Source organism: Thamnophis elegans, chromosome 4 (assembly GCF_009769535.1).
Source record: "Thamnophis elegans isolate rThaEle1 chromosome 4, rThaEle1.pri, whole genome shotgun sequence".
NCBI classification, from domain to species: Eukaryota; Metazoa; Chordata; class Lepidosauria; order Squamata; family Colubridae; genus Thamnophis; species Thamnophis elegans.
In genome coordinates, this window is record NC_045544.1 from 30,402,670 (window position 1) to 30,426,254 (window position 23,585).

General features: G+C 37.8%; 1 protein-coding gene across 1 annotated transcript in view; it reads left to right on the forward strand.

The window, feature by feature from the left end:
- SOBP (sine oculis binding protein homolog) overlaps positions 1-23,585 on the forward strand; it is a 165,793-nt gene that overhangs the window by 125,655 nt on the left and 16,553 nt on the right. The window contains exon 6 of the mRNA XM_032217171.1: positions 20,427-22,390. Within this exon, the coding sequence (XP_032073062.1) occupies positions 20,427-22,388 (1,962 nt within the window). The 3' untranslated portion in view covers positions 22,389-22,390. The remainder of the gene's footprint in view (positions 1-20,426; positions 22,391-23,585) is intronic.

A 23,585-nucleotide genomic window follows, 5' to 3' on the forward strand; every position in this document is an offset into this window, starting at 1 on the left:
TGTCTAATCTGGTAGAAAGGGGTGAATGTCCTTAGGGAGAAGCAGCCCCACAAAAACCAGACCTTGTGCCTTATAAGACCTTAAAAATAATAACCAGCACCTTGAATTGCACCTGGAAGAAAATTGGGTCACTGGGAGCCAGTGAGGTTGCACAACACAGTTTAGAAGGGTAAACTAGGGGTCTCCATTACTACATGCACTGCCTCATGCTGGACCAGTTGTAGCTTTCAAGTCTTCAAAGGCAGTCCTATGTAGAGTGTGTTGCAGTAATCTTTTGCGCTAGTGCCATGGCTGTTTCTCACACAGTCTCTTCCTGCTGAACAAAGGATTACAAGAGTAGCATAAGCATTTGGGAAGCAAAGTTGAAGGGACAAAAAGTCTGGTCAAGACAGGATGGAGTTTGACATGAACCCGTGGAGCATTTGATGCTAGGTTCTCCAGCTATCACAGGCATGGCTCAGAGAAAATCAGTCAGAGTTTCAATTGTTTCTTTTGGCAAGTGACTTGCCAATTGTTATTTATGGTTCTGCACGGCTTCCCCTCTCCTTATAGCAATTTATCTCTCTTCCTTTCCAATGGAGAAATGATGAGACAAAAGAGATCCTTTATTCCAAGGGAGATACTGTACATGGTTTAGAGAGCAGAAGTATAAGCCTACACTGGTACTCTTCCAAAGTTGCGGGACTTGAAGCACAGATGTTCCATTCTCTGAATCCTCTGCTTACTGCCACTCATAAGATGTCAGTCTGAAATGAGCTTCTTCCACCTTAGCCTATACTGAAAAGTAAAATAATAAAATTCAGGCATGTATGCCACCAATGCAGCCAGAGCTTATACAAAGTGGCTATCCATAATTCTGCTGCAGTTTCAGCATAATATTAAAACATTGTTTACAGAGGATGTTGGTGCTGTGGTTAGGGAGACATGAGGCTGAACCCATTGTAAGTAATGCAGCCTGCTCTAATAACTGTGAATGGTAGCATACACTCTGGAAAAGGATGAAGTAAATGTGAAATTACAAAAAAATAGTATGAGAATATTTTTAATTTACTCTTAAATAAAATGTATTAAGATGTTGGCTTAATTTGCAGCCATAACTAAATGCCTACAGAACAATATACAGTATTTGTATTAAAACATTATTCACTGGTCCCAGGAAATTTGTCTTATTTAATAAGATTGCATTGGAGGTTTTTGCCCAGTGGAAATAGCACTAGCCTAGAGCAAAGCCTAAGGCTGGAAATGTAGGTGTCTAAGCAAGTGCCATTAGTGTATCCATCAACACACCTCATTAATGTGTTTATATTCAAGCCAGGTGATTTGTGAACTAGAGAAAGATGATGTGTAGAAGATGGTGCTTTTTAAGGTTTATTTGGTTTATTGTAAACATATAAAGATATAATTAGATAAAGAATGGATGATTTTTGCTGCTACAATATCTAGATCCTACACAGACTATTTCTATATATAAAATGTTAGCAAATATAAACAAAACAGACAAAAAAAATTTTCTGAGGAACTGGCACCAAATTCAGTCATTTTGAATAAATGTTTTACTTACACCGATATATATGCACACAGATTCCCTATAGAGAGTATGCTACCAAGAGTTACAGAGCTTAATGTTTTCTTATTTATTAAGTAGAGTTATTTTGTGAGGAAGTGATTTGTAGTACACCTATTAATTTCATAAGCTAGAACAGATACATTGAAAGTTTTTTTTTAATATAGAAGCTTTTAACCTGTAATCATTAACTACAGAATGTTAATATTATTTAATAATTAATAGCTATGAATTTGCCTGCTATGTCTTTCCTTCATGGACATGCCCTTTATCTGGGTTTTATTTTTTTTTTACATGCCTTTTTGGTAAATCAAGATAAAAAAAAACTATAACCAGTATCTGATGATGCATATGGAGTAGATAATGAAAATAGCGAGAAGCTATAGCAATAGACTTAGATTTATATACCGCTTCACAGCATTTTACTGTCCTCTCTAAGCAGTTTACAGAGTCCACATGTTGCCCCCAACAATCTGGGTCTTCATTTTACCGACCTTGGAAGGGTGGTTTCTAAATTTGATTTGATTGATAAATAAGTAAGTAAACTCAACTGTTTGTTTTGAATAACTAGGTCACAGAACTAAGCCTGTTAATTTATGGTTAGCACTTTTTCAGGAGAAAGAGAAAAAATGCTCATGAGGATATAGCTTACTCTAGACCAGAGGTGTCAAATTCACATCATTACGGTATCATCACGTGATGTATCACAACTTCCCCCCCTTCGCTAAACTGGGCGTGAGTGTGGCCAGTGCGTGACACATCCAGTCCGCAGGCCGTGAGTTTGACAATCCTGTTCTAGACAATCTCTCTGCTCTGTAAAAGGGAAAAAGGTCAGCACAAGATGTGAAGTAGCTGACTATAATGATAAACCCTTGACTGAGAGAGAGATTTTCCAGTCATAAATGTGGGCATTTCTCATCACTGACTTATAACAAACAATTACTGTGTCTAAGGATGATTATCTGTACTTCTACTATGTAGTTCTGCCATATCGGTACATTTCCTTTTAAGTAAAGTATTCAAATACCATCACTACTTGTTGAATTTAGTCTGAAAATATCTCATCTCTGTTGCCCAGGTCCTCTCCTCAGCTGTAGGAATAATGAAAGCAAAGGAACTGTAGAATGAAAGTCTGTAGAAATTCTTAGTCATTCAGGTCATGGTTGTCCCAAAGGTGCTCTTTCAGGAAGCAACTGGACTTTCTTGTTTTTTTCTTTTGAAGATGTTATCTTCTCATCCAAGAAGCTTCTTCAGCTCTGACAGGATAGTGGGGAATGGAAGGATTTATATTCTTTACAGACAGCTGGTCTTTTGCATCCTTTTAGAGCAGTGGTTCTCAACCTGTGGGTCGGGACCCTTTGGGGGTCGAACGACCCTTTCACAGGGGTCGCCATCAGAAAACACATATTTTTGAAAAAATACAGAAAACATAAAATAATTTTATGGTCAGGGGTCACCACAACCTGAGGAACTGTATTAAAGGGTAGCGGCATTAGGAAGGTTGAGAACCACTGTTTTAGAGGGTTGTTGAAGCAGTTGGAGGTTTATATGTGTCGTCAGGGTCACTTGAGTAATGTTCCTGATTCCTGTAGTCTGCAATTTTTTCTCTGGAAATCCATTCCTACTCCCACGCCATTCAAAGGCTGTTCATCCCAAATCTAGAGCCCAAAGAACCCCAGAATTATCTTGTGAAAATATTAACATGTGTGTAATTTATCACATATGGAAGTTTTTCACCAGGATATAGCAATAGCAGTAGACTTATATACCGCTTCATAGGGCTTTAAGCCCTCTCTAAGCGGTTTACAGAGAGTCAGCATATTGCCCCCAACAACAATCCGGGTCCTCATTTTACCCACCTCGGAAGGATGGAAGGCTGAGTCAACCCTGAGCCGGTGAGATTTGAACCGCTGAACTGCTGATCTAGCAGTCAGCTGAAGTAGCCTGCAGTGCTGCATTTAACCACCGCGCCACCTCGGCTCTATTACAGAGAAATACTCTTTTTGAATCAGATAAGCAATTTTTCCCTTCAGTATTTGACAAAAAGGACTTTAGTGGCAGAAAAAAGACAATAAATCCTACAGAAGCATTCAAATAAAGGTAATGTAGTCGGTCTAACTTATATAAACGTTAACAGGTTAAGTAGGATTTTTGATATTTAGAATCTGGCCAGACCTCACACAGGTGGAATAATAGTTTGGTAGAACAATCTTTTGCATAGCTCAGAGGAGTATAAGGGACTGCGATAATAACACTTTTTACAGAATTGTAGCTTAATAAAAGCTGGAGTGCTATCTGAGCTGCAGTATAATTTGCACGAATGATTAAATAAATAAACTCCATTTCTGAAGGTAGGTTTTTAAGGCAACCAGTTAAAATAATACTCGCAGTATGGCTCTTCATGGTTTTGTTAGAATAGCTAGCCAGTTCAGTTGGCTGGTATAAACAGAGGAATTACCCTAGGAATTGGATAAGAAGAATATTAGTCTATGCATGAACTGTCAACAGAATCACTGGTATTTTTTATTCAGAGATAAGCAACTTCAGACATCCTCCAGATGTTGCTGAACTATGATTTTAGCATCTTATCTAGCATGGTCAATTAAGTTCACTTATTGCTATCATACTTGCTTCCAGTAAATTCAAATATAGTTGGTTTCTGTAGCATCTCCTGATCAAGAATATGTCTGCCCTGCTGGTTGGTGATTTCCAAGACATTTGCAGTAAACTCACAAGAGATTGTTTACCTCTCCTTTTAGAACTTGAAATTCTGATTTTCCTTTGGAGGCATGTCTTCTGGCTTTGCTTTCTTTTTAAATCTGGACTGTCTGCTGGGAACTTTTTGTGAGGGATTTAAAAAAAAGATTCTTAGCAAAGATTTTGGCCTTATCTGTTTCTTTCTTTCTGTTTAACAATCAAGTACAGTAACCATATGGAACCAGTTTTGAATGGTTTTGATCCCTGAATTCTTGAGTCAGGTGAATTATTTTTTCAATTGCCCTTATTTATATTAAATTAGATGTCCATAGATCTGCAGAACTTGGTTTGCATTAAACAAATAAAAGGTATTGCAAGAAAATGAAATTCCCAAGCACAATAGGGACATTTTCAGTGTCAAACTGTTTCCTCTATGTAACTCATCTGTCACTTTTCAGCAGCTAAGGATTGGCATATTCCTTTATTTCCTGAATAATTTAACAAAGTATTTTGAGGACATTCTGATTTATTCTGAAATCCTGGATACATATCATATATGACTTGTCTTATAAAAGCTGTGAGAGCTTCAATGTATTAAAAATTAGAAAACTGCAATTGACTTGTCTCAAACTGAGTTTGTGGTAGATGGTAACATCCTATGAGATTCTGGTGGCTCCTCATAAGTTCCTGAATATGCTAACTAATCTCTGACCAAAGCGTGTATCTTTTGCATTTGTTATTGTTGTTTGCTTCATTTTCCATTTTATTCCATTGTGGCCTTTATCAATTGTGAACTCAGATGTGATCTTTGCCTCTCCTCCATTTCTGCTATCTGAAGCCAACTTGACACCTCTACGTAAACATCAGTATTCTAGAATATGTGGAACATTCTTACAAAAACTGATTTAGTGTTGAAATAAAATGTTTTGAGATGTGCAGAAAATATAAATCACACAAGAGAACTTTTACCAGACCATATTTTATATTGGTGTCAAAAACAACAGGACAATTTTGAATCAACATTATTTAAGGCAGGTTCAAGCTGCACTGTCTGACTTTGATTAACTGCTTCTCAGTTTATCTCCTATGACAGAGCAGATCTTGTCAGTCTCCCCATATTTTCAGCTCTTTTACAGCTGCAAATGACTAACCGGAGAAGATGTCCTTTATTGTAAGGGAGAAAAGGTAGTGAGAAAGAGACAATTTACCTATGTCACTAACTAGGGACAGGAAAGGCAGAAAATTGATGTCCCCCCCCCTTTCTCTTTTCTCTGTTTTTCCATTTATTGGGTATACTAGACATATTGCAATTATATTTTTCCAGAAAGAATATTCCTTCATCTCCCTCGCCACCACCATATTCTGCTTCTTAGTTTTCTGAAAAAGATAATTCCAAAACAATGGCTTTATAGAGACTATAGTTTATTGCATTCAAGTAATACAGCGATTCATTAAAAAAAAACCTACACTTTGAGGGTGATTTGCAGAGATGGCATAGAGGGAGGCTCTGTCTACACAACCTGTCAGTTTATCAGGCTGAGCCTGTTTTATGAGTTTCTAATATATTCCTGCCTTGTATTAGTTCTTGCATACATCAGGTGCTGCCAGATGGAGGATTTCTGACTTCAGTTGAAAAAGCATTCTGCAGCTATTTTTTTCCTTCTGGAAAGAAAAATGACCAAAACCAGAATCATAAATCAAGAAAATGGTGAAAAAGAGCAAAGTTCTCATAAATTCTATAAGTGAATCTGGGTGACTGTACAATAAACAGTTTTTGAGAAGGACCCAGAAACAGCCTCCCGACATCCTTTCGGCAAGATGAAGAAACAGAAGTAGCAAAAGTTTCAGGAATACCTTTTATTGTTGTAGAGTAAATTATGGAATCTTAAAAGCTTTCCAGACTTTCTACTCTGTCTTATACCAAACAAAATTGAGGTGAAGTTTGAATCTCTCCTGCTTCCTTTTTTTCTCAGCCTGGCTAACCATGTCGCTCCCCAAGGTCTGGGGAGCCAGGTCTACATTCTTTCACACTTTCCTTCTATACAGCCATCCCTCTTTCATACAGATCTTATGGTCACAGAGCTATTATTTACTTTACTGATTAAGACAAGCATGGATTTGCAATGCTATTTACAACAGACATCCCTACCCACTCACTCCTTTATTGGCAAGGAATTTTAATTTCTCACTGTAGCAGAGGTTCAGACAGGAGGGAGAGCTCCATTCTCCTCTCCCAGTTCCCTTGCTTAAAATTGGGCCTTTCCCTCTTTCCAGAATTCAGCAGCAGCCAAAGTGCATCAGGTTGTTCCATTCTGGGACATGTGTAGTGGGGATACCTGTGTGTGTGCTCCAGGGTGGGTTCCTGACAGTTCTAACCTCTTCTATAGAAGAGGTTCCACAAATCTACAGTGCCATTTAGAACCGGTTCCAGCTCCCTTCCCCACCTGTCCACACCACGCTTGCCCTACCCACCGCTCAGTGATTGGCTGGCTCACCAATCGCTCCACCCACCTCTAAGAGTCCTATCTAAACCTTAAAGTCTTAAAGCTGTCAAGTTTGAACATCCTTGGGGTTTTTTTCTAAAGGGTTAGGGGTGCAAGGGTCTTGTAACTTAACAGCTTTAAGACTTGCACACTTCAATGCCAGAGTTCCTGAGCCAACATGACTGGATGAGGAATTCTGGGAGTTGAAGTCCACAAGTCTTAAAGCTGTCAAGTTTGAACACCCCTGGGGTTTTTTTTTCTAAAGGGTTAGGGATGCAAGGGTCTTGTAACTTGACAGTTTTAAGACTTGTGTGCTTCAAATGCCAGAGTTTCTGAGCCAACATTTTGGTTGTTAAGTGAGTTTCAGCACATTGTACAATGGGCCACACCCAGTCACATGGCTGGCAAGCCACTCTCACCCAGTCACAGGGCCAGCAAACCACTCCCACAAAGCAGGCCACACCTACAGGTTCTAAAACATTTTGAAACCCACCACTGGTGTGCTCATCCTCTAATCTTCTCCAAATTACAACTGAGCCTACCCCAATAAATGTAATCATTCTGAGAGATGTGCAACAATAAGATGAGATCGTTTCCCCCCTCACTGCTGATCATAGGACTAATACAGGTTTCAAGAATTAGGAATTATAGTGAATGCTTGTGAGCAAAGAAAGGGAGTTGAGAAAAATTCATAGTTTTTCCTTTCTTACCATCTACATGCGGTTTGAGATCAATCATATCAAAGCATTCTTTGCTTAGTTTATTGGAAAAATTACATTATCTGCTGTCCACAAGATGGGGGCTGATGTCACTGGAAGGGACATGGTATCTTGTTTTAATTTCAATCTCTGTTCTTATATCCCTATGTGGACTATTGTAACTAGGCTGCAATATCTTAAGTGCTGCAGAGTACCTATGATTTATTGAAAAAGGCACAATATTGCACAGTAGGTGATTTATAAGTTATCATTTCAGAATCACGGTGGCTGGCATAGTACAATATGCTAAGCCAAAATCAAGCAACTTAAATGATGGGTTAGCACAGGTTTGTTGGTTAATTCCTACAACTTAAATGCCACTTCATTTTCAGAGACTGGGCAACTTCCAGTATTAATATTAATATTATATACGAACTAGAAGATGTTATGCAAACATTTCTATTGAAAAACCATCTTGGAAGAAAGAACATAAGTCGCCAAAACCCCATTATTATATTAAAAGGTAAAGGTTCCCCTTGCACATATGTGCTAGTCGTTCCCGACTCTAGGGGGCAAAGCTCATCTCCATTTCAAAGCTGAAGAGCCAACGCTGTCCAAAGACATCTCTGTGGTCATATGGCTGGCATGACTAAATGCCAGAGGCACATGGAATGCTGTTAACTTCCCACCAGTGGTGGTTTCTGTTTTTTCACTGCTTTCGAACTGCTAGATTGTGAGAAGCTGGAACAAGTAACAGGAGCTCATTCGATTACATGGCACTAGGGATTCGAACTGCCAACCTAGTTGTTTGTACTATGCATAATATGTACGGAATATAAATAGTCTGAAAAAGAGCAAAATATCAGAAAGAGGTAGCTACAAAACAATGACATTCTGGCAGAACTTGCTGATGGATGTGGTTAATTTTCTTTTTTTAATATTTGTTGCTGTTTCTTGGCATGCATTCCCCATTTCTTCTTCCCCTCTGGTTTTCCACTCCACATGGCAAACCTGAGCAGAACAGATGTCCTTTTTGACATTTCCATGTATTACATTCCCATGTGTATATGATGTTTACATGTTCAAATGTGAGAGAATTAAAATAGCAAAGGAATATGAAAGAAACTAAATGTATTTTAAACTCTAAAAGATGCTGAAAGGTTGGTATTTACTTATCAAAACATATCAAATCAAAATTCTGTCAAATTATCATCAAGGGCTGAGGCCAAAAACACAAGTGAGAAAGGGAGAAGTGTAAAATCAGGAGAAAGGCTCAGATATTGACAGGAAACTAAAGCAGAGAAGCTAGTCCCATTTTATTCTGCCTTGGTTAGGCCTACTTTGGATCAGTATAGTGTAAAACAGACAAATTGGAGGAAGTTTAGAAGAGACTACCAAAATGCTAAAAAAAACAAACCCTGAGAATCAATAGATATAAGATATTTAGCGCGTAAAAAGAGAAGATTGGGGAAGTTGCAACAGTCTTCCAATGTCTAAGGAGTTATGCTATAGAGCTGTGATGGTGAACCAATGGCATGTGTGCGAGAAGTGACACACAGAGCCATCTCTCTGGACATGAGTACAACAGGAAAATGATCTCCAATTTCTGGTGCACTCATGCACACCAGTCAGCTGGTCTTCCCAGGTGCATGCACATCAGAAGACCATGTGGCTGGGGCGCATGTGCACACCGAAAACCGGAAGATCATCTTCCTGATGTGCGCATGTGCAGCCAGCGGCTGCTCTTCTGGTTTCTGGCATGCATGCACATATGCATTCTCGGTGCCAAAAAGGATCACCAACACTGCTATAGAGGAAGGAATAGAGTTATTTTCTGTTACCCTGGAGACAGGACAAGAACCGAAAGGTTACACACTACAGGGAAATAAATTCAGCATAGATACTGTAAGAGCTGTCAATCAGTGAAATAGCTACTTTGTGAAGCTGATAACTGAACTAAATATTCAACACGCAGGTCTATTTAAGGTCTGATTTTATATATGTCAGATATTGTAGATGCTGAACTTTTCTTGGGTAGGTCAAAGATAATTTTTTATTCTGTTTATTTACATTAAAATATAAGTATAAAAATATGTCATTTAATTCTTTTTACTGTGTCCTACTAAAGAAACACAAGATTACACTCTGATTTTGTTGATTCTGCCAACTCAAGAATAGTAAATTCTGCTGAGGCTTTACTTTCTGAGTGGTTTAGATATCTTATAAATAAAATAGAATGTCAAATATCTATTTAACAGGCATCCAAATGTCTTGATGCATAAAAACACCCAATTCTATACATAGTTATCTGGAGTCTTATTATATCTTTATACAAGAAGAGTTGCATATATCTGTGTTAGTCAGTGTAGGAATATGCCCCATTTAATAAAGGAAAATATTAGTATATAATTTGATTTTGGACAAACCTCAATAAGATAAACATCTTCTTGAGAATGCTGAGTTCCTTCTCCTTCTCATTGTTGGTCTTTCTCATTTAAATTACAGATTGTGATGTATAGTGTATGACGTTTCTACAAACAAATTTAAAAGAGAACTTAAGATGCTCAATTGTCTCAAGAAGTATTCAAGCACTAACATATAAGACCCCCTCATCTTAACTTCACATAGTATTAGGTATTAAAAAAGCTAAATTCTTCATCATCTTCTGTTAAATGTGCAAATAAAATATAACAGTAGACCTATTAGGAAATATTTTGCAATAATTTGCCATAGAGACTCTAAGAAAGCTGCTTTACAGGTCATGAGTATTAATGTGCCATCTCAGTGAATACATGGTATAATACATAAGCTGAATGATAATCAGATGCAATTACAGCATCTATATTGATGCATATAAAGACACAAATGTGCATTTTCCATATTCACACACTATAAACCTGTCAGATGATTACTTAAGATTGAATCCAACTGTTACCATATGGAATCACCGAAGAGTTACTAAAAGCAATAAATTTAAAATAGGATGCAATGATTTGTGCACAGACATAAAAAATAATGGGACACGCAGTTATAAAGATAATAAACAATAACTAACCAAGGTTTGTTTATTTATTTATTTATTTATTATTTTTATATTTATGTGCTACTTTAATCTAGAGGGATTCATTTAGACTGGAAATATTGTGGCAGAAATATCTCAAACCTCTTTTTAATAAATTGCAATTTATATGTATGTATGTATGTATGTATGTATGTATGTATGTATGTATGTATGTATGCATGCATGCATGTATGTATATAACTGATAGGGATGGCAGGCTCACCAAGCCCCTAAACCAGTTCCTCGGTTGCCGCAGCATGTTGTTGTTTTTTTGACATTTTTAATGTTTTGCGAATGCACAGACCTATTTACAGGCAACTGCGTGAGAGAAATGAGTGCGCACACACAAATTGCACGCACACCAAACCAGCAGTAACGTCAGCAGAATCTGTCTCTCTCTCTCACACACACACACATACACACACAATGTTGTGTAGTTAAGTTAATAGCTGATGATGAGACTGCTTTGCCTGGTGTTACCCAGACCGTGGGAGAAGTGAGATTTCAGGTGATTTTCTTACTATGATGAATCTGTAGTTATCTGGATCCTTTCTTTACTAATTTCTGAACTTAGGGACATACAATGCACAAAGGTTCAGCCAGACCATTATTAAGTTCAGTCAGTTTCTCAAGATGCAGTTTATCTGGTTGATGGTATAATCTTATTCAGAGTAAATAGGCATTCCCTGACTATGTTTCTTAAATTTCTATTGTCTGCCTTCATCTTGCTCATCATAGTTATGTGAAATACATATAATATTGTTGGAGAAGAAATTTAAAAAAGGAGCCCAACAGCTTTGACTTTTATTTTATTATCTGATTACATTTTATCCTCTTTACTAATCATCTGCTATATCGATCCTTTTCATTACTGGTATTTTTAATTCGAATTTAATGAGCTTATATGCCGCCCAATCCCGGAGGACTCCGGGCGGCTTACAAATACGAAATAAAATAACACATAGGGGAAAGAAACAAAAACAGTTTAAAAAACACAACATACATTTGGCTTAGCTGGGGGTTGGACCTGATTTAAAAATCAGCAACCCCAGGCCTGTCGGAACAGCCAGGTTTTGGTGGCTTTTTGAAAGGCCACGAGAGTGGGAAGGGTCCGGATCTCTGCTGGTAGCTCATTCCACAGGGCCGGAGCAGCTACAGAAAAGGCTCTCCCCCGAGTGGTTGCCAGCCGGCATTGTCCGGTCAACGGCACTCGGAGGAGGCCTAGCCTGTGGGTTCTTATTGGACGTTGGGAGGTGTGTAGCAGGAGACGGTCTCTCAGATATGCAGGTCCAATGCCATGTATGGCTTTAAAGGTAATCACCAGCACTTTGTAGAGTGTCCGGAGACCAATAGGGAGCCAGTGCAGCTTGCGGAGGATAGGTGTAACATGGGTGTACCGAGGTACATCCGATATCGCTCGTGCGGCTGCATTCTGGACCAACTTCAAGGGCAGCCCCATGTAGAGTGCATTGCAGTAATCGAGCCTAGAGGTGATGAGGGCATGAGTGACCATTTGAAGTGCCTCCTGGTCTAGATAGGGCCGCAACTGGTGTACCAGGTGAACCTGGGCAAAAGCCCCCCTGGTCACAGCTGACAAATGATATTCAGCTGCGGATCCAGGAGGACACCCAAGTTGCGGGCCTCTCTGAGGGGTGCAAATTTTCACCCCCCAGGCTAATAGATGGAGAATCTAGACTGTCCTTGGGAGGAAACATCAATAGCCACTCGGTCTTGTCTGGATTGAGTGCCAGCTTATTTACTCCCATCCAGACCCTAACAGCCTCCAGGCACTGGCACATCACTTCCACTGCTTCGCTGAGTTGGCACGGGCAGACAGGTACAATTGAGTATCGTCCGTGTATTGGTGGTGCTTGATCCCGTGCCGGCGGATGATCTCGCCCAGCGGCTTCATGTAGATGTTAAATAGGAGGGGGGACAGGACCGAGCCCTGCAGCACCCCATATTTGAGGGGCCTAGGGGTCGACCTCTGTCCTCCAACCAATACCGACTGCAACCTGTCAGAGAGGTAAGAGGAGAACCACCGTAAAACAGTGCCTCCCACTCCCACCTCCCCCAGTCGTCGCAGAAGGATACCATGGTCAATGGTATCGAAGGCCGCTGAGAGGTCAAGAAGCACCAGGATAGAGGAATATCCTCTATCCCTGGCCCGCCAGAGATCATCGGTCAGCGCAACCAAAGCAGTTTCGGTGGAGTAACCAGGCCTGAAACCCGACTGGAAGGGATCAAGATAATCAGCTTCATCCAAGGACCGTCAGAGTTGAAAGGCCACCACCTTCTCGACAACCTTCCCAACAAAGGGTAGGTTGGAGACTGGATGATAGTTTTTAAGAATAGCTGGATCCAGAGAAGGTTTCTTGAGGAGGGGTCTCACCACCACATCCTTTAGGGGCTGCGGGAAAGATCCTTCCTGTAAAGAGGTGTTTTACATCTTAAGAAAGCTCTTTTGTTAGGGATTTGCAGCTTTCGGGATGTAAAGTGGAAAACATATTCCATAAGGAATGTTGGTGCCTCCCTAAACAAGCCATGACTTTTTCTGAGTTCCCATAACTCAGTTTTTTTCTTCTATCTTGAGTTGTCCCTTTTTATCTGAATAATACAAATTCATTCACATCTACTAAAAGAAATATTTTCCTAGGAATAATTATCTCCAGTATTTAATATTAACCATCTGAAGAATAAATTTATTATTTTATTTTACTTGACTTTTTCTAAATTCTTGAGTACCTAGTCACCATATTACTGTATTGTTTGTGCACATCTACTTAAAGGCTGTCAGTAGTAATTAAAAAGACTCAAAATGTTTGCATATTTCAAATAACAAGAACTTTCCACTATATGCATACCTTTAATAAACAAAGTGCAGGAGTGCTGAACATCTTCTGTGCTTCAAGTTCATTGCTGTGAGTTTATTCATTGATCATGCTCCTTTGTTTAGTTCCCCATTTACATGAAATTTTTGCCCCTCTGTCACCTCCTATTGTTGCTCCTCCATTGTTTGACCTGATAAAGCTGCATCCTTTCTTACTAATTAAGATTTGTTTACTCTCTGCTCCAACACTGATCTTTTTTTCAAGCACTACTTCAGGACTCTTTTTAATTGTAGACACCAGTCAGGCCAATTTGAGGTAGAAATACAAACACGACACAGGGATTGTTGGTCAGTTATTGTAAGGTATGTACATGTTCACTTCTGTTTCTTAAGATAACAGTAAAGGGTGTTTTTTAACTTGTTCCTTCATCAAGATCTCAGCAGCACATTAACAATAAGGAGGGGAAAATTAGTTGGAGACTTTTCTCTTGAAATATCCTGCTAAACTCCACTGTCATACTTCTTTGAGTGATTCTGAGACCTTACTTAGTTTTAGAAATCTCTGTTCCCCAGTATGTCTTTGGTGTTAGGCTGTGTTCACTGGAAATATGAGAGTTGTATGGTCTAGTCAGAGAATGCTGCTGTCTATACAAATACCTGATCACTGGGATGAAAGAAATGTAATATTAATCTTCACTCACATATTAATCACAGACTACTAAATACAGTCTCCGATTAGATAAAAATGAGAATATGGAGGGTAATGACAATAAATCAGTTTTTGATAACATCCCTGATGAACTAAATATCTAGTAATTATTGATTTTACTTAACACTATGAAGTCACACACAGCTAGTTTTCTTTCTCTGTCTTTATTTCTCTTTCTCTATTATACCAGAGATGCAGCACATTTATTCGCATAGAATAAAAATTACTGGAGTAGAAATAATGTCACTTAAGAATTAATGGATCAGATCTGTCTTACAGATTTATCATTTCAGATGAGGTCAATGAATTTATGGTACAAATGGCTATATCCCCAAGGTAATAAAATGGAGCAAAATTATTCATTTTACTTCTGACTAATATTATGTTCAGAGTAATTACAGATTTCTCCTATGAGCTCATTCAGATTCCTTAAGTTGTGACAGATTGAACATATATCTTTCATTTCTATAAAACAACATTTTTCTATCTGTAAAATATACAGCATGTGATCTATTTTAAGAAGTAATTTGCATGCTGAATAAACTCAGCTGATTAAAATTCTACCATATTTCATTCCAAATTAAGATTCAAATTTTAGGACTTGTTCTTCCTTTTAGTGTATTTAAAAATATATTTTCCTTTGATTGCATGTGTGGCAATTTCTTCTTACATTATTTCATTATGATTTTAACAGGGCATGATTTTAAACTCATTTTAAACCATTTTTTTCTATTCATTTGGAATAAATAGAGATTTACTGCTATATATCAGTGCTGTTCATTCTAAAGGGAACACTCAATTTAATTCTAGCAAATGATTAGTAGAATAATTCAACCAATTCAAATCAGTTTGAATTCTAGCAAATTATACTACAAGTTTTGTTAACAGGATACCCTTGAGATTAGTTGTAGTAAGATCAAATTAATATTATTAATTCATGTGTTAACAAAAATGAAACATTCATTCAGAAGAATGGGGTGATAACATAAACTGTAGCTAAGTGTCTTTGTATGTGCCAATCCTCCTCCTCCTCTTCCTCTTCCCTACTGCTATTATATGTAGGTAATCTGAATTAGATTCACAGTCTAAGACTGGTGGAAATTTAATAATTCAAGTCCTAACCAATACCTAAGAATTATTAAAATGGTCTCTAAGAATATTGGCAGTTGCAAGCAATATGATCTTTTTTTGTAGTAAAATTATGTTATTTATCAAGTCTGATAAATTCAGTATTTCCAGATATCAAGAATTCATTTTGGTATCACTCTATGGGTTCTAATCATGATTGATATAACAACAGGTTTCTTTTTTCATAAACATTCAACAAGTCCTCATATTTTGTAATTTTTCCAATTGTTTTTCCTTATTACTTATTTACTTGTTGTTTTTCCTTATTGCTGTTAGTCACACAGTCAGCCAGATGTTCAGACTGGATCTGGCATTTTTGTCCACTTATTAAGTCTTTTCGAAGATTCTGGGATAGGTAGATCTTGATGTTTGATAATGCTAGAGTAGGGATGTCAAATTTGTGTCATCATGGCAACGTCACGTGATGTATTGCAATCCCCCCCCTTCGCTAAACCAGGCATGGCCGTGGCCAGTGCGGGATGCATCTGGCCTGCAGCCGCGAGTTTCACAGCCCTGTGTTAGAGCTATTGTTGCAGGATGTAAGTTATTCTAAACAAAGCTGCCTTTTGAAATTGACTGATGGTGAATTTGCCATTAATATTATATACATAATAATGTGACATTATAGCTGCCAGTTCATTAACTGGCATTTGCCTTCATATGCATCAAGTTTTTCTCAGAATCTAGGATGTTAAATGTGTCAGCATAGTATATGTGTGGATCCAAGCACAGTGTGGCCTTTTCTAACTGACAAATGGAATTTTTGTCAATATACAGATTTGCCATCCAAAAGTTTTTGGTTTAAGTTCTTTCGGTAAGTCCCAGTCTGCTGATAATCACTGGGACCACCATGGCTGGTTTATGCCATAATCTTTCAGCTTCAATTTTCAGATATTGATGCTTTGTGATCTTCTCCAAGTCTTTGTTTCCTACTATCCCTTGGTATTGCCATATTAATTATCCACACTTCCTTTTTTTTCAACCATAGTTAAATCTGGTGTATTATGTGCCAAACTTTATCAGTTTGTATTCAAAAATCTCAAAGTATTTTAGCCTGTTCATTTTCGATTACTTTTTCAACTCTATGTTTCCACCAATATTTCATTACTGGCACATGATAATTTTTACAGATGTTCCAGTGAATTATTCTGGCAACTGTGTAATGTCATTGTTTATCATCAGTTTGTACGATCTTGTTACATGAGCTGAATGTACTGAAGCTACTGTTCCTTCTTTCCACAATCTGCACTTTGAATCATTTGCTGTTTTTCAGTTCTGGCCTTATTACTATAGTTGATCACACAGTCAGCGAGATGTTTATATTCAATTTGACATTTTCTCCCATGTATCAAGTCCTTCCCAAGGATCTCGGATAGGCAGATGTTGTTTGATGTTGTTAAAGATATCATTGCAAGATGTAACATGTTCTGAGTAAAGCTGACTTTTGCAGTTGTCTGAAAATAATTTTATTAACGCTGATAGTGTTTAAGTAGTACTCCAGATGTTTTGGGATTGTACCCAAAGCACCTATTATTATTGCAACTATCTTTGCTTTTTTTTTCTGTAATCATTCTACTTCCACTGGTAGGGCTTTGTATTTTTTTCTCCTGTTTTATTTCTCCTGTTGTGCTCTCTCCAAGTACTGCAACATCCACTATCTAGACTGTTTTGTGGTTTTCTTATCAAAAATTGTTCTAAAAATTGTTTAGAATTCTGTTTGAATTCTAAAATCCCAGACCACTTTAGCTTCTTCATTTCTGTTACTATGTCTATTTTGTGGTCCCACCAGTTCTTGCAGATATTCCAATACACCATTGTTGCTATTTTGTCATGCCGCTGCTTGTAGTCAGCCTGTGTGATCTTCTTGCAGCAGCAATTATTATCCACTGTTTCTTTAGCTTCTTTGCAGAGGTAGCATTTGCTATCTGTTGCTGTCATCTCAATTCTGGCTGTGTATGTATTTGTTCTGAAGCTTTGGTCTTGTGCAGCCAGAATTAGTTCCTCTGGTTCTTTCTTAATTTTCTCTGCTCTTAGCCATTGCCAGATCTTGTTGTTATCTGCTTCACTTGCTAGGTTTTGTAAGTTTGCTGGTGCGGGAGGGGGTGGTGTGTGTGTGTGTGTGTGTGTGTGTGTGTGTGTGTGTGTGTTGCACTAGCCTTGTTGCAGTATCTCTTTTTTATTCTTCTGGTCTTTCTTGTCGACCAGTTTAGTTTCTCCAGTATTCAGTAAGCCTTCATGTGTACTAGCTTCAGTGCATCTTCTTCATTGTCCTTCCAATGCTTTCTTCTTCTTATATGATGTTGTTGCAACTTTCCATGCTCCCCTATGCTTCTTGGTTAAGTAGAGTTTGTCAACATTGCTGTGTGGATAAAGTATATAATTCATTATCATTATTTTTCTGATCTTCCTATCCAGAGTTAGTTTTGGCTGCACTTGCTTTTTCTACCTTTTAAATCATTACTTTACAGAAAGTGTTAATGAAAGCAATTTGTGTGTTCTAAACTATTGCCAGTGCTCATTTTACATATTAATTAGTAAGTCTTAATACTTCCTAAACTTTCCATTTCTTCTGGAATCAGTGAGCTTTCTGACTACCTACATACCCATTAAATAAATGTGTTATTTAATTGTAAGATTTTGCTATCCCACCAATCTTCCTCCCTAGTTAAAAATATTGGGCAATTTTTTTTTTAAAAAAAGTTTGCTCTAAAATTGAGTAAGGAGCATTTAGATTTTCTGTTAAAGACAGTTTCAGAACAGCTAACAATTAACTGGATTCACTTTGGATATGGAAAAATAGTGAGATGAAAGCATAAAATACAGCATTGGATATTCAAAAGTGTCTGGCTAACTGTAAAATTGCTTTAATTGCAAAAGAAAGAGAATTGGTTTGGGAACACAATTCTTCAAGCAACACAACATGGAAAAATAATTGTCAGTGTTGTAGTAAACTTAATTCATATAGGTTAAGGTCTGAGCCTGTTTGTCTCATGTAACACCAAGATAATGTAAACGAAGGAATTACTTGTTCTTGGTGCCACTGATTGCTCAGATGTGTTTTCATACATCCTACAACAAACTGATTCCAAAGAGACATACGCTAGAATATTGTGACTTGTTACAGGGTGTAAACTTCAATGACCACATTGGATGAGGATGTATATGATAAATGCCCGTTGAATTAAATTAAGTCAAAAAGGCTTGATTCATATGGTTTTCTGGCTTTTATTGAAATGCCAGTGAGACATTCAACAAATGCGCAAGCTTTAAACAATTTAAGTGTTATCACTGAAAAAAATCAAGAATTGAATACAACTAGTCAAATGCCCAGCATATGTTGTTTTCAATTTGTTTATATGGCAAATGGTTATTTACTTTAATGCTATAATTTTGTTACGACATCATTTTGTGTATGTTTAAGGTTTTTCAGTTCTGGATACTGTGCAAAGGTATTCAAAGGACAGTGCATTCGTATACTTTTATCTCAATATACGTATCATAGATAGCATGAGAAAAAAAATCTTTGAAATATTATTAAAATGGAATGAATGACAAAAAACGAGACTGACACTGTGCATAAAATCTGTAAAAAAGGCACCAAAAATTCTGACATCTGTTGATCTGTTTATAGCTGAGGAAAGATTATTCATTTTAATTCTTGTTTAAAATGCCATATGAAAGAAAAGGCATTTGTGCAAACAAGAGTCATATTTGCATTGTAGATCGTGTCTCTGCCATCTGTGAGAGCTGTTGGTGTTGCAGTATTAATGTGTTAATGAAATCATAATAATTTCTCTAAAGTAATGGATTCCGAAACCTAGAATGTCTATTTTTTGAACTTTGGTTTCTAGTGATTTACAACTGGGAAAACCTTTCACAGCTTAATTAGTTCTGGAACCATAATTTACTTTTTTTTAATTGGCAGTATCTTTACCCCACCAAATAGTGGGATAGAAAATAACTTGTATTTGGAACAGAAATACTAGCATCATCATAAGAGGTTTTGTCTTATTTTTTGAAAATTGGTTATATCAATTTTTGTCTGCCAAAAGTATATTCAAAAATGACTAGTTTAAAAAGCATGGGCAAACAGCTTGGATAATCTTTCCAGCTTGTTAAAATATCACAGTTTCTGAATACTTGAAATTCATCCAGGTTTTATTATTATTTTCTACTTCATAATTAGAACTAACTTTTAATGCTATATGATGGTTTTTCTGTTTGGATGCAATGTAATACTATCCCAACATTGCTATTTATGGCACTTCACTAATTTAAAATGTCAGGTTGCATTCTTATACCATAGATGAGTTCTTTTCAGTTTTCAAAAGTCATGAGGTCTTTTTCCAAGTGTTCCTTGATCTTATTTTTAAAACTAGAGTTCCATTTTTCAGTCAAAATCCATATCACCAATTGTGCTTATGCATAAATACCATAATCTGAACCAAGGCCTATTATAGTCATTGATCTTAAGCTTCTTAATGTTATATTGGACTCTGATCATCTCCAACGTTTATATGAAGTTTCAAAGTACAATTCTATACATGTTTACTCAAAAGTCTCAATATGCGCAATGAAATTTACTTCCAGCTCCTTTTATTTAATACTTTTAATATTTTTGAAGAAAGGGCAAATCCAAACAAAAATCACATGGGTTATTACATCTATGTTGTAGAATGTGGAGAAATCCTGAGCCTGCAATCCTGCTTGTAATTAATAGACATTAAATCCTCTTGAATGGAATAGTTTTTGTTGAGTAAACTAATATAGGGTAGATTTTTTCTTCATTGTTCATTGCAGAGATAAGACCTGATGTGAAGGTTTTCAATTCCACTAAATATATTATGTTTTAATGTAATGATTTAAAAAAAATCTTTTTACAACCCTATTGCTTTTCCAAAACATCATTTAGATGTGAATGTAGATATAGACACACATACATGCACAATACTGTTTCATTTACTGAAGGTTTTCAGCATTGTACATGACAACTAGATTAAATATTATAAAAATAAGTTGTGTGAAGGTGTGTGTGTCTGTAGATATCTATATATTTGCCTATATACGTAACAATGTTAGATCAACTATATTTTGGGGTCACGGCATGCAAGTTTCATGAAATATATTTTTTCTGGATAATTCAGATGTTTAAACATCAATTATCAAAAGTAAAAAAAAATACTTTTAATGCAAATAACATTATAAAAAAGAAATCACTTTTTTCTTACCTGTTTTGATTTTGTTACTGTGTTGTAGGTGTGTGACTGGTGTAAGCACATAAGACACACAAAAGAGTATCTGGATTTTGGGGACGGGGAAAGAAGGCTTCAATTCTGCAGTGCAAAATGTCTCAATCAGTACAAAATGGACATTTTCTACAAAGAGACACAGGCCAATCTTCCAGCTGGACTCTGCAGCACATTACATCCTCCAGTAGAAAATAAAGCAGAAGGCACTGGGGTGCAGCTGCTGACTCCAGATTCTTGGAATATATCGCTAGCAGATGCTCGGAGAAAGGCCCCATCCCCAGTGTCTGCAGCTGGCCAAATTCAAGGTCCTGGACCATCCGCGTCTACCACTGCCTCTCCGTCTGATACTGCCAACTGCTCTGTCACTAAAATCCCAACACCAGTTCCCAAACCTATTCCCATCAATGAGAATCCAAATATTCCACCAGTTTCTGTTCAGCCACCTGCTAGTATTGTGCCTCCAATCGGTGTCCCACCTCGAAGTCCGCCTATGGTGATGACAAACCGTGGACCAGTTCCCTTGCCCATATTCATGGAGCAGCAAATTCTGCAGCAGATTCGTCCACCGTTTATTCGAGGGCCACCTCATCATGCCTCAAATCCAAACAGCCCTCTGTCCAATCCAATGATTCCTGGAATTGGTCCACCACCCGGTGGTCCTAGGAATATGGGACCCACTTCCAGCCCAATGCATAGGCCAATGTTGTCCCCTCACATCCATCCTCCAACAACTCCAACCATGCCTGGAAATCCTCCAGGCTTACTACCCCCTCCACCGCCAGGAGTTCCTTTGCCCAGCCTGCCTTTCCCTCCTGTAAGCATGATGCCAAATGGTCCTATGCCCATGCCACAGATGATGAACTTTGGTTTGCCATCTCTTGCCCCATTAGTGCCACCACCAACCCTCTTAGTGCCATATCCAGTTATTGTTCCACTTCCTGTCCCAATCCCAATTCCAATCCCCATTCCTCACATCAATGATTCCAAGCCCCCAAATGGCTTCTCGAGCAACGGGGAAAGCTTCATTCCAAATACACCCAACGACACAACAGGGGCTAAGCCAACGAGTAACTCTGTGTCCCCCAGGAATTCTAAACAAGGCCCTTCCAAGTCTTCTGATTCATCACCAAGCTGCTCAGGCCACTCCTTAAATCAAACCCAAGTGCATCAGCAGCACAGTAAAAATGAAGTTGTTGATTTGACTGTGAGATCGAGTAGTCCTGTGAACAACAAGTTTGGTTTTCCTACAGTGCTACAGGGACCACAGGATGGTGTGATAGACTTAACTGTGGGTCACAGGTCTAGACTACACAATGTTATCCACAGGGCTTTGTATGCTGAAGTCAAAGTTGAACACGAAGCTAGCAGTGTTGTGAATCTGACTTCGGGTAGCTCAGATAAAAGGAACTGCAATGACTGCAAGAAAAATTGCAGCCCCACCGAAACAAAGACATTACTGGGTGGTGATCCACCTCATTGCGGCTCCCTCCCAGTTGCCTCCGGCACTCCAGAAAATACTGCAGCTGCAGCCTGCAATGTCATTGTGAATGGCACAAAAGGCCCCGAGGTTTCTAAGAACTCAGAAACACCCCAAGAGCAGAAAAAGACTCAGCTTCAACCCTGTTTGCTGGAGGAGCTGCCGGTGAGTGAGCTGGAATCCGTTAAGGAGAATAACTGTACGTCAAACTGTCGCCGAGAAGGAGAGACTGGTAAGAAGGCGGGGGAAGAATCTCTGTTTGGGGGAGACAAACAAGACCCCAACCTTAACAATCCGGCCGATGAGGATCATGCGTATGCTTTGCGGATGCTACCCAAAGCAGGCTGCGTCATCCAGCCTGTACCCAGACCAGCGGACAAGACTGCTATTGGACCCTGCATTATTTCAACGCCAATTCTCAGCACAGGGCCAGAAGATCTAGAGCCACCACTGAAAAGGAGGTGTCTCCGAATTCGAAATCAGAATAAGTAAAGGTTCGTGTAATCCCTAAAGTCTTCTGTGTGAGTAGAATTGATATCGATGTTTTCAGGTAGGATGACATAAGAAGGTTGCCGTTTGAAAAACGGGGGCAAAGGTTCAAGTTGTTAACTCATTCCCTTAAATTCATTACATATGTCTTGTGTTTGTCATGCAACATTTTCGTACTTGTTTTACACACATCAGCAGTGTCTTGTTTCTTTATCTCATGGAATATTCTGTTACAACTCTGGCAAAGAAATGGTTGTGAGATATCTAGCCTAACGAAAAGTTCCTTTGCAATGTTAGTTTTTCAGACCAGGAAATCAACCTGGTCTCCGGGGCTAAGTCATCTATAAAACGGCAATTTGGGACTTGTGGGTTTAATTATCACCATACATTTTAAGATCATTTTAGGGCAAGCAATTCTAAAACTTGGAATTACACAAAATGTAAAAGCATGCTTTTTAACTTTTATCAAATACTTTCTGAAGTGTACAGTTGTGACTTTTCACAAGCTTTGTTTGAGTGGAGATAAAAGTGCAATTTCTGCTTACTAGTTTGATTCTTAACTATTGAATCACACTGCTGTGGGTTCACTTCTTCGTAACATTTTCTATTTTCTCTGCCTTTAAAAAGCATGTTTATGCCAATATAATATGCACTTTTAATGATCTTTGGGTAGGGCAACCTAGCGTACAAATATAGCATTTTTTAAAAAAACACAAAAGAGCCTTTTTAAACATAGAATTGTCAAATGTATAATTGCCTATTACATCTTTGTTTCAAAGCTGTTAATAGTATTGATAATCTTGCTTGGGGCTCATATAGCTATGGGGTTGGTTAGAACCTTGAATAACCTTCTTTTAATTACTTTTAACATTGAATTTTAATAATCTTTGCCTATTTAAAATTTTATATACACTTTTAAGTTTTAATATTTTATTTGTACACCATCCAGAGGCCTTCCCTGAGGGAGCTGGGCAGTTCATAAATTTGTTAAATAAATAAATAAATAAATAAATAAATAAATAAATAAATAAATAAATAAATAATAAATAAATAAATAAATAAATAAATAAATAAATAAATAAATAAATAAATAAATGTAGGACACAGTGGTGGGTTGCAGGCAGTACGCCCCAGTATGGGCATACCAGTGCAATGGGATTCGGAACTCACCACTGGTAGGACAAGAAGCAATGGGTGGAA